The following is a 12,784-nucleotide window of genomic DNA, read 5'->3' as shown; positions in this document are numbered from 1 at the left end:
TGCTTGCAATTTTACAATGAGGCTCAGGGTTTGGGGTTGTGCAACACATCTCTGGAGTATTTGAAGTCAGAATCAGAGTGCAGGCATCAGAACAGACTTTCCAGAGAAGACAAAGCGCACAGGTCTAAATCCTCAAGCGGGGTTGTGCGCTGCTCACTGGAAGTATAATTATGTGCAACGAGTGCAGTCAGCAGTCTTTTTGGCAGCCTGCAGTCTCGCAGAGTTCATGCCCCGTCATGCCTGTGCTTACTGAGCATGGACTTGAAATAGCAGAGTCGGTGCTGCTGAGAGGGGGGCGAAAGAAGCCGCGGCTAACGAGCAGTTGCCATGTGCACGGAGATGCGACCACAAACACAATTTAATGAAAGAAAACTAGAAATAATGGGAAATGGGGAGAAATCCTCTTTGGCAATGATAAATGGTGTGTTGAAGAAAATAAAGATGACACGCTTGAAAAGACACAACTATGGCATGTTTTAGACTGCATGCAGCAGTCCAGTTCATTTTCAAGCCCACTTTGAGAGGACCAAAGCTTGTGTGCAGTAAAGCGCTCCGGCTCGTGTCGCCTGGTTGAGCGGCACATCGGGCAGATTGTGTGTGAGTGACATTCAAGAACATATCAACACATTTAAGCCGACAGGGGTTTTAAATTATCCGGCAGTATTTGAGCCAGTTAAGTGTGGAATGATCACCAGACAGAGACTTGTTATCAAACAAGTTTTCCCCACCGAAAATGTGCACCAACAGAACAGATTCGGGACGCATCATTCCTTGAACGTTTCCTTCCTGTCCGACTGCACATTCCCGGGCCCTGATCGGCATTCTGAACACACGACATCGATAGTTCCCAGAATAATATATTATGTTAGTTACGCAACTTTCTGCAGAGACCACTTGCAGCCAATAGAGAGATTGATTTGGAAGAGGGCCTAGAAGGACAGATAAGACCACGCATGTGCGTTTTCTCCATCACAACCTCTACACGGGACGTCAGACGAGATGATGATCAGAATTTCTCTCTCGTCTGTGCACGCTTTCTATTTGTATTACCGTGGTTAAACCTGGCTTTCACCAAAGTATTGTGTAACTGAGAAATAATATGGCATACAAAATGAAGCGGGCTTCTGTTGCAAGTATCCCTGTGATAGAATAGGTGATTTGTGCACCTACAGGTAGCCAGTAGTGTGCATGCACAGTATTTGGGCACTACATGGATTTAGTAAAGTTTGTTTTAAGGTGAATACGTTACACTGATGATTCAAGCAGCTCAACTCACAGAGTTCAATATGATAAGACCTCATAACACACTCCCTCAGAGTTACATATTGATTCAGTAATCCGCCTTACAAGTGCACCGCTGACTTACAGGCAGCTCAGAGATTCAGTGATGAAAAAAAGTGTTCCTCCAAATGTGTTAAACTCTCCAAAATGGATTATAACCTCACAATTCACACACTTTACTGCCCCCCCTCCCACCCTGGAACCCACCCATAGATCCCATGGGGGACCCTGGAGCCCGATCTGGGAACCACTGCAGTAAGGCTGCATGAGTATTCCTGGGAAAACAGCTCTCTCTTTCCCTCTCTCTCGCCACCTCCCCACCCCCCGTAAGCAAAGGCTGCCAAAAGGATAAGGCGATAAAAACGAAACTCTCACATCATTGAGTGTGTGCGTGCGTGCGTGCGTGCGTGTGTTGCAGTCCTACTGGATAGAAAGGAGGCTATGGGCCAATGTAGACTGCTGTTACGCAATCGTAAACAAGGAGGCTGCTGGGATCAAAATATTGTTCCCCGAGAGGCGCTCCACGCAGCACAGGTCGGAAAAAGGTGCAGAAAAGTGCACGTGATTCAGAGCTTGTCGGAAGGGGTACGAACTAACCCCGGAACGGGTCCACGGTGAGAACTTCTTTTGTTTGTTTGTGGGAACACAGTGAAGTCAAATGGAAGTCAAACGCAACAGAATAAAACTTGTTTTCAGAAGTTCAAGTTCATTTCTCTTCAGAAAGGAGGGAAAACACACACACACGTGTTTGTACCGCAAATAAAACAGTGCGTCATCACAAACAACATTACATTACATTACATTACATGTCATTTAGCAGACGCTTTTATCCAAAGCGACTTACAGGTTCAACTACTGAGTACATGCGCTCACTGCCCACTCTCCGCGGACACAAGGAGCATAAGAACAGCGCCCGGTAACGTGCACTCACCTAACAGCAGGATCCGTGGAGGCTCGCGACCCCCACGAGACAAACACGCAGCTGACGGGACACTTCGGATCAGTCCGCGCTGGTCAACATTCCCGGTATGGAGAGAGAGAGACAGCAGCAAGAGGAGGAGGCGAAAACTGTGGCCGCAAAGGCTGCAGGGAGCTCATCTCATGCTTGCTGGGGAGGATACACACGCACACTCACGCGCAAGTACACACACGCGCGCGGAACCAAACGTTGGCAAACAACAACTCCCCCTTGGAGGAGACCACGCCCGCAAAATTCGGGGCGATTAATGCTGCGTTCGCGGTTTATGGAAATAATGGCAAATTGGGAGGATCCCGCGGTTGTTTGAGGGGCCGTTTAGAGGCGTGTTGCGTTTACGTGACACACAGAACAGCTGTACCTGCACCGTGAAGCTTAGCGGATAAAAGAGGGCGTCGCACAGTGTATGTGTACGCGATATCTTATATTGTATTATAGGTATATGTTCAAACTGTTGAGTTGTTTTGACACTCTTTTTGAATACTTCTTTTGTGGTTTATTGTTATCTGTATGGAACACAAATGTACGGTCCCCTCGATAAATCTTAAAAGCTATAAAAGATTGTTTTTTTATCTGATGAATCCTATCTTCCTTTATTAATTTTATAAACACCCTTTAAAACGTGCATACAACAGCTCCTAACACCATTACTATAACATGTATACAGCTTTATTTCATACCCCCGTTTTCCATACGTGGCATATTTAAGGGACAGGTTACGTGACAAGTTGGACACTCATGAAGGGGGATCACACGTAACATGAGCTTGACTCATGGTCCGTTCAGGTTTGGCAAATATTCCTGTATTTATAAGTCAGTGAAAACACCTTTCAAGGCTGAAGTTGATGACCAATGTGGTCACGTCAAGAATGAAGTATGGTACACCATGAGACGAATGTTCAGGGCAACAGTTCATTTGTAATTGTCCTGCAACATCCTGCATAAGCACAATAACATAAAAACACTTGTAGATGTGAGGTATTTGTCTATTGCACAACTAAGGGTCAAATCATCTTTGCACTAGAGTTACCTTCCTGGCACTGTTGTTATCCTTCAGAGCCTTGTGAGGATATTGCATAATATACCTTCTGATGCTTATATGACGACAGCAACAGGTGCACATTGAGCTTGGGCGTTATTGCATATTGGTAACTTCTAGTTGAAAACGCTTAGAGATTCATAAAACATTTCCAAGTGACTGGACTCAAATGAAGCTCTGCCTCAGGTGTCAGTGACACCCAGTGTTCCCTCTCATTTTTCATGCATATTTCAGACTTGGATTAATTTAAGTGATGAAAACACACCATGGAGGTCTTATATGACAAAAGGTCATCATTCCTGACATGTGTGTCTGGATCAGGACAACAGGGTGATCACACTGTGTCCCCCTCCGTGTGTGAAAACACACACTGAGGGAGCAGACATTGCATCACAGACATACAAACACACATTATCATGTCACTCATATTCAGGGTGCCACCACCAATGTGAAAGCATTGTTCTTGCGAGACAAGCAAGGAGACACAAACTAAACACACATGTCGCTTTCGCCTCATCAGACATTCAGCAGTGCACAGGCCTTTTGTTGGAATTGATTAATCAGATGCATCGTAGACTTCCTAACATCAGAAAACAAAGTCAACACAAACCCCTGCTGATAGTCTGTGTCACTGTGTCCATCACTCATAGGTCGACCAGTCAACACTAACACAGCTGTGTAATACAAGCCAAAGCCGTGGGGGAACATCTTTCACTAAGGTGGCCTGCCTTAGGCCAACTGTTATGGCAACAAGCTAACCAATGAGGCTGGTAAAAACAGAACCGAACAAACCTAAATTGAATCATTTTTGGTGAGATCTTCTGGTAATTCCCGATCCAGATGTTGTTTACGTTCCTGGTATGGTGAACATGGTTTGGCACTATAACACATGCACATACTTGCAACAAAAATACCACTCACACACCCCACCCACACACAGATACATCCACCAACCCACGTATGATTTGTAATGCAGATTTGAATGGTTGTAGCGGGAGCATGGACAGCTCTCTCAAGGCAGCCAAGGCCACCTTTACACGCCAATTTCTTCCACTGCTAGAGTCCACTTAACATCTCTGAAGACCAAGGCATTACATGGCAGTAATTCACTTTTTCCCCCTGGTGCCACCGTTGCAGTCAAATGAAGATAGTTATTTTAATCCAGTATTTGTTTCTGCTGGGTGAGCCAATGGTTTTTATCTCACTTGACTTTCTCTCAGATCTCCAACACACACGCCAGCCAATGAGACGATTTTAGAGTGATGATTTTCACCAACAGATTCATAACAAGTCATCTGATATTTCTCCACCAACGTAGGTCTCTGCACTTTGTATTTCCTGTGTGGTCTTGCAACTTATGTGGCTATTTTCATCATTCAGTAGCTTCTGGAGGGGGAAGGTGAACGGGGCACTATGACTTGTTTTTTCGGGAAGGCCGGTTTGGTTGAAGTTCTCCGAGTCATTTACTGTGACCACATAGTGATGAGTCAGGGTACTGAGCTGCTGCCTGGAAGAGTAGCTCTTCTGTGGTGTGTCAACAGTGGAGAGAGAGAGGTTGCGATATAATTCATAAAGGACAGCAGGATGACCGCAGTCTGCATCTGCAGTGCTGGGAATGGCACAGAGAGATCAGAGTAAAGCTAGGTTCATACTAGCATCTGTCTGATCAAACGTGTGTCCAACTGTTACTTGAGAGGGGGAATAAAATGCTAATTATTTTTAAACTGAGCTAAAATACAGAAACGTCAGCCTTCACTTGATTGCAAAATTGTTTATTAAATCAAAAAATTAAGGTCGACAAAAATGTGCACTTAAAACGCAAAAGCTTATAAAAAGGTTCACACTATTACCAGTGAAATGGCTCTCTATCAAAAGATGTAATCAAATATTCCACAGCCAAAATGTGTCTTAAGTGTACAAAATATACAACACTACGACGTGCTGAAGGCTATTTGCGTGTCGAGGAAATAGTCCCTTCTAGTTAGAGAAAAAAAACGACAGAAAAAGCTCTTATAGTAGGAAAATAAAATAGTAAAAGTATTTTTTAGCTTTAAAACTGAGCATGAATTAACATTAATCTATTGAACTCCCTTCACTGATCTCACAATCCACAGCAGCAAGCATGTACACCTGAATAAGGATGCTCTCATTTTTTATTCATTCTACAGATAAGATGAATATCCTTCATCCACAGTGATATAATGTCTGTGGTCCACTCTCCCTCGATCACTATTACCTCCCCGACAGAGCACAGTGGAATGCAAAAACAAAGCCTAACATAACGTAAACTACTGCTTTCCTTAGACTGGTGGTTTGTATTACATACCATTACATATTATTATTATTCACAATTGCTAAACATCAATAACAGTGCTTCAATAATGTAGAAATATCACAGAAAGGCAAGGTTCATCTTAATTTCTCTAGCACATCGAGTTACATCAAAGGCACGCCAGTCGTATCGCTACAGTACAAGTATACGTTTCTGCCAAGTATAACAATGTCTTTAGATGCTAAACAGCAGCACAGAGGTTAGAAGTAGAACAGGAGTATATTGAGCTCAAAGGCACTAGTCAGGCATTACTTCTCCTCAGAGCCAAGAACTTTAGAAGTTGGCATTGTGGAGAAGATCTGGATCAAATACAATTTTGTACAATAAATCAAACATGGTTAATCTATCTAAGTGTACTTAAGTGTTCAGTTACTTTAATTATTTCAACAAATATTAAGTAGTTTAAATCTGGAAAATCTTCAGATCAAAATTATTGCACCCCCTATAGAACTTTTTTTTACAGCAAAAACAATATACATAACACTGACTGAGCAACAGTATCAGGCATCCATAACTTAACTGTGGTAAAAATAAAAAATAAAAACGGATCAGAATTTTTTTTTAAACAAATAAAAAATTGATCTGAAAGTAGCAAAAACCATTATGTTTGCTTTCATTGGCATACAGTTTGTACAATGTTCCAGTTAAAACTACTGAATTCAAGTACAGATGGCAAGATTTATGAACAGCGATTATGTTATAAAGATGGAAATCAACTTTTTTTCAAAGCTATCGTTAGAAGCAAACAGAGATCTGAAAAAATGAGTGGAATTATCTGCTAACCTTTCACCAGTAACATCTTTATCAGACAGCTGTTTGTGGAGAGTAACAAGTGTTTAAATCAATACTTTTAAACACCTTTATGCTAAATTCTTTGAGCATTAGTTTAAACATAGGGCCCAGACCGGTAGTAAGAGTGGTCACGCCCGTTTTAAATAATATAGTTCACCTAGATGACATGTACAAAATTATTCTTTATTCTTATATTATTTATCATATTTTGTGTCACGCATCATGTAATGTAAAGTATCCCAAAATGTTGAAATAGCATTCACAAAAAAAAAAAGGGACTCAATCTAGTTTGCCAAATGTAGCACAATAACAAAAAAGAAAGTAAACAAAGTGAAATGAATTGATGATGATGATGATAATAAATGTGCTCCTCATGTCAGCTACCCCTGCTACGGCTGAGGGAGCGTTGAGGAGGTTACTTGGATTGTTCCCAGTCTGCCATTCACTTGGATGGTATTTGCGGGCACAGCAACCTAGTGAGAGGAGACACAACATGTCATGTTTGTAATTCCCCACTTTGGTAATGACAGGGGTAATAGATCACGACAGGCTGGAAAGAACACATCAGGTTCAGTGGCTTTATGGCGTCTCACTGAATAAAAAAAAGAACATTGTATCAGTGAATGTTTTGCCAAAACAAATCTGAGCGGCATGGTCTAAACTTCTGATTATTTTCCAAATTTTTCTCCCCCTAACACTCTATTCATTCTTTGCTATTTTTCCTGTCTGATTCAAATGATGAATGAAAAGTTTTCTGTCAACACTCATTTTGCACTCAACTGCTGACCTGACATTGAACTTTATCTCCATGGAAATATTCACAGTGCCACAGTATTGCTTGGCAGAGGAATCTGTGGACGTGTTTCAATCTGCGACTCATTGCCAGGACAGCTTTGTTCTGCCAGCGATGTCTTCCAACGAGGCGAGACGTAAGAAACCAGTCCAAAGATGTGAGAAAAAAGAAGACACTGGTTCAGATCATCTGTTGCTTTGTTGCCTCTCTGTTCCATCTCTGGTCTTTTTACATGCGCGTCATATTTCTTCTCCATCCTCTAATCCCATCGTTAACATATTCATCACCTGCTGTGCTAATGCTGGATTTAAACTCTCTTTTAAAACACTTTGTTGCATGTTATTCCCTCTTCTGCAGACATAATTAATGAGACAGATACAGATTTAGAAGCCAGTAGCCTCTAATGTAATTTTAATTGTGAGGTGTAACACTATGCCCTCATCATTGCACTTTCATGAAGCAGCTTAAATAGATGGTGCATTTTTCAGTATTCGTACCTTTCTGAGCCTCTCAGCAGTAGATCCAGAGCGAATGGCCTCCAGCATAGCATCCCTGGCCAAGGCAGGGTTCGTGGGGGTGTTGGCACCTGGATGTACCACAGTGCAAGGCTTACCCTGGGGCAAGGCAGGGGGAGGAGGTGGAGGTGCAATAATGGGTGGTGGTGGTGGTGGTGGGGTAAAGACAGGAGGAGAAGTTCCGGTGAAAGAGGGAGGAGAGTGAGAAGAAGGGGGAGGGCCTGCAGCTGCCTGCATCTCAGAGGTCATCTTCCTGGACTTCACAAGCTCATCAGCTGCCTCAGATTTGGTCTGTTGGACACAAAGAGATGAGACGATGGTAACTCCAAACACACAAACATAGACAGCAGCCGACATTTGAACTCTCACGCACAGCCTGGGCATCTCACGTCAACCTCTGACATATATACGGATATACTTTGTACTCAAAGAAAATCATTTTCTGTTCTACTCTTTCTGCATTTGATGCGTTTCAAATCCATAGTTTGAGTTTTGTTGTTTATTTCAGTCACTCCATTGCACATAGTTATCCAGTTTTCTTCATTTATTCACTTTCTTCTTCGGGATACATTTTTGGGTCAGCATTCCAGAGATTCCACTTCTGGTGAGAAACCTTCAGAATTGAAACGCAGATGTTTCTGCTCCAGCGGCATGATTTCGGCTCCTTCCATTCTACATGGATTCTTACATGACAGCAAACCACAGCTTACAGTCCACACCGACAGATGGAAATAGACACTCATGCTTGTTTTGCTTGGTTCACGCATTGGTTCTGTGAGCTGCTAACAAGTGAGCAACACAGACAGTCAAGGTGAGTTTCGGGGAGTACGATGATGAGTAACACGAAGTAACAAGGCGTAACGGGGAGTACGATGAGTAACGGGGAGTCACGATGAGTCACGGGGAGTCACGGGGAGTCACGGGGAGTCACGGGGAGTCACGGGGAGTCACGGGGAGTCACGGGGAGTCACGATGAGTAACGTTCTTCAAGTTTGTTCTCTTTAAAGCGCAGCAATACTATATATACCACTAGCATGTAGGCAGATTATCAGCTGTGTATAAATAATGAGTATTTTACCTTCCTCAGCCTTCCGGAGCTGCTTTGGGCTCTGATGGCAACCAGAAGAGCAGACCGCTCATTCTCCTCCTCGCCATAAGAGGCTTTCTTCATGCTGCTAAGACCAGAAGCGGTTATCTAATAATGAAATAAATAGAAAAAAATCAATGCACCATTACCTCTCATGTCTTGTTAAGAATACAGTGCGTTTCCATTACTGGCAGATTGGTAAATGATACCTCATAGTTTTCTTCCAGTGGCCATTATAGTGGCACTCTCGTTATCATCAATACATCCATCCATCCACCCCTATACTGTGCTAAGTTTATCTCACCCTCTTGAGCCTGTCTCTGCCTCCGCCTGTCTGGATTGCGTCCATCAGGCTGCTGTGGAGAGACGTGTCTTTCTCAACAGATCTAGAGATCACTGGTCTGAACTTATGAACTGGTCCAAACAAAGTTACTGGCATCGGCCCATGGGTCACACCTTTGGCTGACACTGTGACATGAGGTTGTGGATTTGCCTCAGGTGTTAGATGGGTGGCTGCCTTGGTCATGTTTCTCGTGGTCTGAATATGAAGAAGATAAGTATTAAGTACATCAGAATTTACAGTGATCATTTTAAACCTTTTTTTTTTGTACATGTCCTAATACAGGTTTTACTCACACTTGTCAGGCTTTTGGATACAGTCTCGGGAACTGTGGGTGGTTTGGCAGATGTGTGTGGAGGTCTACTTTGTGCAGGGCTGAGGCTTCTGAGACGAAATTGTCTAACATTTTCGCTGTCATTACTGCCGATCATGTTTTTTTGTGTGGGGCCACCAGACTGAATGTGCTTAGTCACGGCTGTTTCCGTTTCCAGCGTATTGCTGCTTCCTTTAGTGGACCCAATACGACTTCCAAATCCTCCACTGTCCGGTCTGCTCTGGCTATCTGAAACATGCTGTGGGTAGCTCGTAGACCACTTAGGATCAGGCGGGTTGGATTTAGAAGCCAAGTCATTCTCCTTATTATCTGACAAAGACGACTGGGAAGATTGGTGTGGATTCACTTTCATGTAGCGACCTGATCTCTGGAAACCGATTGTCTGTGACGTCAAAGACGCAGAGGAGTCAAGTACGTTAGGAATAAAGATGGGTTTAGCTGAGGGCTGTATTTGGTGCTTTGGGGTGTATTTAGTGATGGCAGACGCCACGTATTGGCTTGAAGTACGTCTGGATGGTTTGAGAAAGGACAGGTCTCTTCTTAGGTCTGGAAGTAAAGGAGGGGGAAGGGCAGGCATATTACTTGGCTGTTGAACATTTTTGGACACTGAGATTTTGCTCTCCATCTCTTCCCGCTCTTCTTTTGCAACTTTGACGGCTCTCAATGGCTCCGTAAATCCTTCTTTGACTATCTCTTTAGGCTGGGCTCTCTCTTCATGTTTATAGAAGGAATTGTTTGTCATTTTTAGCTCTTCAGAGTAACTGCTTTTCAAAGTTGTCACTGAGATTGCAGCGGGAGTACTTTTCAGGCCATCTGTGCTCTCTTGCGCCTTATCAATGAGATTTTTGCTGTGGGGCACACCACTTTCTTGTCTCTCATTTGAGCTCCAGAAAGCTTTGGCTTTTCCAAGAAGAGGATACCCCTCACTGGAATTAATTCCAGACTCTAATGAACCAGCAACTTTGTTCTGTGAGATACCCCTTTTCACTATGTTTCCTTGATTGTCAATCTTAATGGCACCAACAGTTAATTTGACAGCTGGCTCCCCCGTAGCAGCATGCATGACAGCAGCTTTGGGAGGAACCACTGTGAATGTTTTCATACCGAAGTGTGATGTGACGTTACGAGTGATTTTCCCATGAGTGGTATTTGGGCTGGAGTTGTTTTGGTAAGCTGTGTGCATCTCTTCATCTCTCTCCGCAGACACTGATCTGTGACTGGTTGGTGGAAGAACGGGTTTCCTCTCTTGAAAAGACTGAGCGTTACTTTTCACAGGATCAGGTTTTATCTCAGCACCCTTGCTGTGTTTCCGAAGGTCAACATTGGGTTTCACTACTGATGTTGTTTTATGCTCTCTCACACTGTTGGTCTCAGTGGCTCTCGTCTCTTTCATTTTTGTTCCCAGCATCTTTTTTTCTTTTTTATCAGCTATAGATTTATTCTCCAGTGTCTTCCTCTGCTGTTCGGGTTGAGACGGCCACTTAGTATTTGCACTGCTGCTTTTATTACTGTCAGCAGCTGTACACGCATTGTTGTTTTGGTTCTGTGGCTCCGCACTGGACTGGTGACAAAACCTTGTACCTGTGACAAGATGGGGAAGAAAAGGTCAAACAACGGGATCAAAAGCACTAATGTCTTATTGGACGCAGGCATATTTTTCACCGTACCCTTTCTGCCAGCTGGCTCAATCCTGGTGAGTGACACACTGGGACGTTCATAGTCCTCCAGTACTTCATCTATGGCTGTGACTGGCACATACATGTCCACGACAGACAAAGGCACCTCATTGCTATCTATTGACATGGTATAGGGGGTATCCTTCGATGACACTATATCAACGTGATCTGGAAAAGCAGAACAGGTCAAGGAGTTAATACATAATACCTTTGTACTTTGGACATCGTTTGATTTTACAGAATGTTACCATGGCTATTTAGGGGACACTAAACTAAGTCCAATTATGTCAAACTGCATGTATATGATATGTAGAGTTGTTAAGATGGTCCTTTAATCCTTTACTGAACCACAGTACATATCAACTCCAATGGTGTCCAGGGATGTACTGCCAGGACACCAGTTTAAGATTAGGCGTGGACTGTGGCCTTTGCCATTGACCCTCACCTGCAAAGTCTGCTTCAAAATCAGCTAAAGTCCGATGGAGCTGGGCTGTGAGCTCTTGGTTATCTTCATAGCCGTCTTTTAACTTGCCTGACTCTGCCTGTGGGCTGATGTCATTGTGTCTGAGGATGGTAGATCAAATCACGTGTCACATGTCTGCACATATACACAACACACCACCACCAAACCAGCTGTTATGAACTGCTTTTTTGATACAGTTCAATAGTAGGAGAAAGAAAACATGTATATAAACGTGTGAGCTTTTTGTACTAGATGAATTTCATTTTATTAGAGCTTGTTGGCTTAGAAACTTGGAGCTGTAAAGATATAATTACCACCGTTTGAACTTCCTTCACTCTCTTCAAGGGTTCAACAGAGCAGTGTCATGTCTTACTGGCACATTAGCTATAACAAATTGCAACAAGAAGGCCAAACCAAATACAAGAGACTTGGAATGGTCCTCTTTTCCTCAACGATTCTGAGAAAACAGGGTAAAAGAGCTTTTCTGGAATACTGAGGAGCCAGCCAGACCCCAGATTCACAAAGTTTCTCTGAGAAGTCGATCCAGGATCCCTGGTCCGAGCATGTTACCATTCACATTTCACAACTACTAGAAGGTGAAAAGTGATCTGGGGCAGCATTCATTTTCCACAAATGCCTTTGAATAAGGGCCTAAAACCATAACTTTGAAAGCCCAGCCCTTACGGTTCAGGGTGCCAGCTTTGACTACAACTCAAATATAACACATGGCGGGGTTTATGACTGCTGGCACAGTTAAAAACTGTCGCAGGAATTCCAACAACAGGGATGGTTAACTTCAGATAAAAATACAGGTTGCAAAACTAAACTTGATCAGCAAATACAGTATAATAATAAAATGTTTTGCGTGTATTAGTAATTGGTGGTGAGGAAGGCTCAGATCAACAGCAAGGTGACTGACAAATGTAAAGTTAAATCCTTCCAGTGAACTAGGATTTATTGAAATGGACTTCAATCAAAGCAATGGGACGGATTGAAACAATCTTAAAATGCCTTAAAATGACACCTTCCATTAGCTCGATGGCCAAATATCCCAAATTGGATAAATACAGATTTAAATGATGTGCTTGTCAACATCATTCTACTTTCCTCCCTCCCTCTTGCTAACCCCTACTTTCACTGTGATTCTTTCTGTGAT

The 12,784-nt window shown here is 43.0% G+C and overlaps 2 protein-coding genes across 12 annotated transcripts in view; both read right to left on the bottom strand.

The window, feature by feature from the left end:
* LOC130212551 (growth factor receptor-bound protein 10-like) overlaps nucleotides 1-2,380 on the bottom strand; it is a 61,077-nt gene extending 58,697 nt beyond the window's left edge. For both annotated transcript variants that reach the window (XM_056443536.1, XM_056443538.1), the window contains exon 1: nucleotides 2,213-2,380. The gene's annotated coding sequence lies outside the window, so the exon portion shown is untranslated. The remainder of the gene's footprint in view (nucleotides 1-2,212) is intronic.
* A 2,672-nt stretch (nucleotides 2,381-5,052) lies between these two features.
* The window catches only part of cobl (cordon-bleu WH2 repeat protein), a 60,023-nt gene continuing 52,291 nt past the window's right edge, over nucleotides 5,053-12,784 (bottom strand). For 8 of the 10 annotated variants that reach the window (XM_056443502.1, XM_056443507.1, XM_056443511.1 and 5 more), the window contains 8 exons: nucleotides 11,611-11,729; nucleotides 11,157-11,333; nucleotides 9,452-11,070; nucleotides 9,120-9,353; nucleotides 8,807-8,923; nucleotides 7,711-8,019; nucleotides 7,208-7,331; nucleotides 6,805-6,893 (listed from right to left, as the gene is read on the bottom strand). In XM_056443502.1, the coding sequence (XP_056299477.1) occupies nucleotides 7,239-7,331; nucleotides 7,711-8,019; nucleotides 8,807-8,923; nucleotides 9,120-9,353; nucleotides 9,452-11,070; nucleotides 11,157-11,333; nucleotides 11,611-11,729 (2,668 nt within the window). In that variant the 3' untranslated portion in view covers nucleotides 6,805-6,893; nucleotides 7,208-7,238. Of the gene's footprint in view, nucleotides 6,894-7,207; nucleotides 7,332-7,710; nucleotides 8,020-8,806; nucleotides 8,924-9,119; nucleotides 9,354-9,451; nucleotides 11,071-11,156; nucleotides 11,334-11,610; nucleotides 11,730-12,784 lie in introns of all 10 variants that reach the window. The other 2 variants (XM_056443504.1, XM_056443506.1) reach the window with 1 other exon arrangement.

Source organism: Pseudoliparis swirei, chromosome 22 (assembly GCF_029220125.1).
Source record: "Pseudoliparis swirei isolate HS2019 ecotype Mariana Trench chromosome 22, NWPU_hadal_v1, whole genome shotgun sequence".
In the NCBI taxonomy this organism is placed as follows: domain Eukaryota; kingdom Metazoa; phylum Chordata; class Actinopteri; order Perciformes; family Liparidae; genus Pseudoliparis; species Pseudoliparis swirei.
The sequence above is the reverse complement of the archived record's forward strand: the minus strand, read 5'-3'. Positions and strand labels throughout refer to the sequence as shown.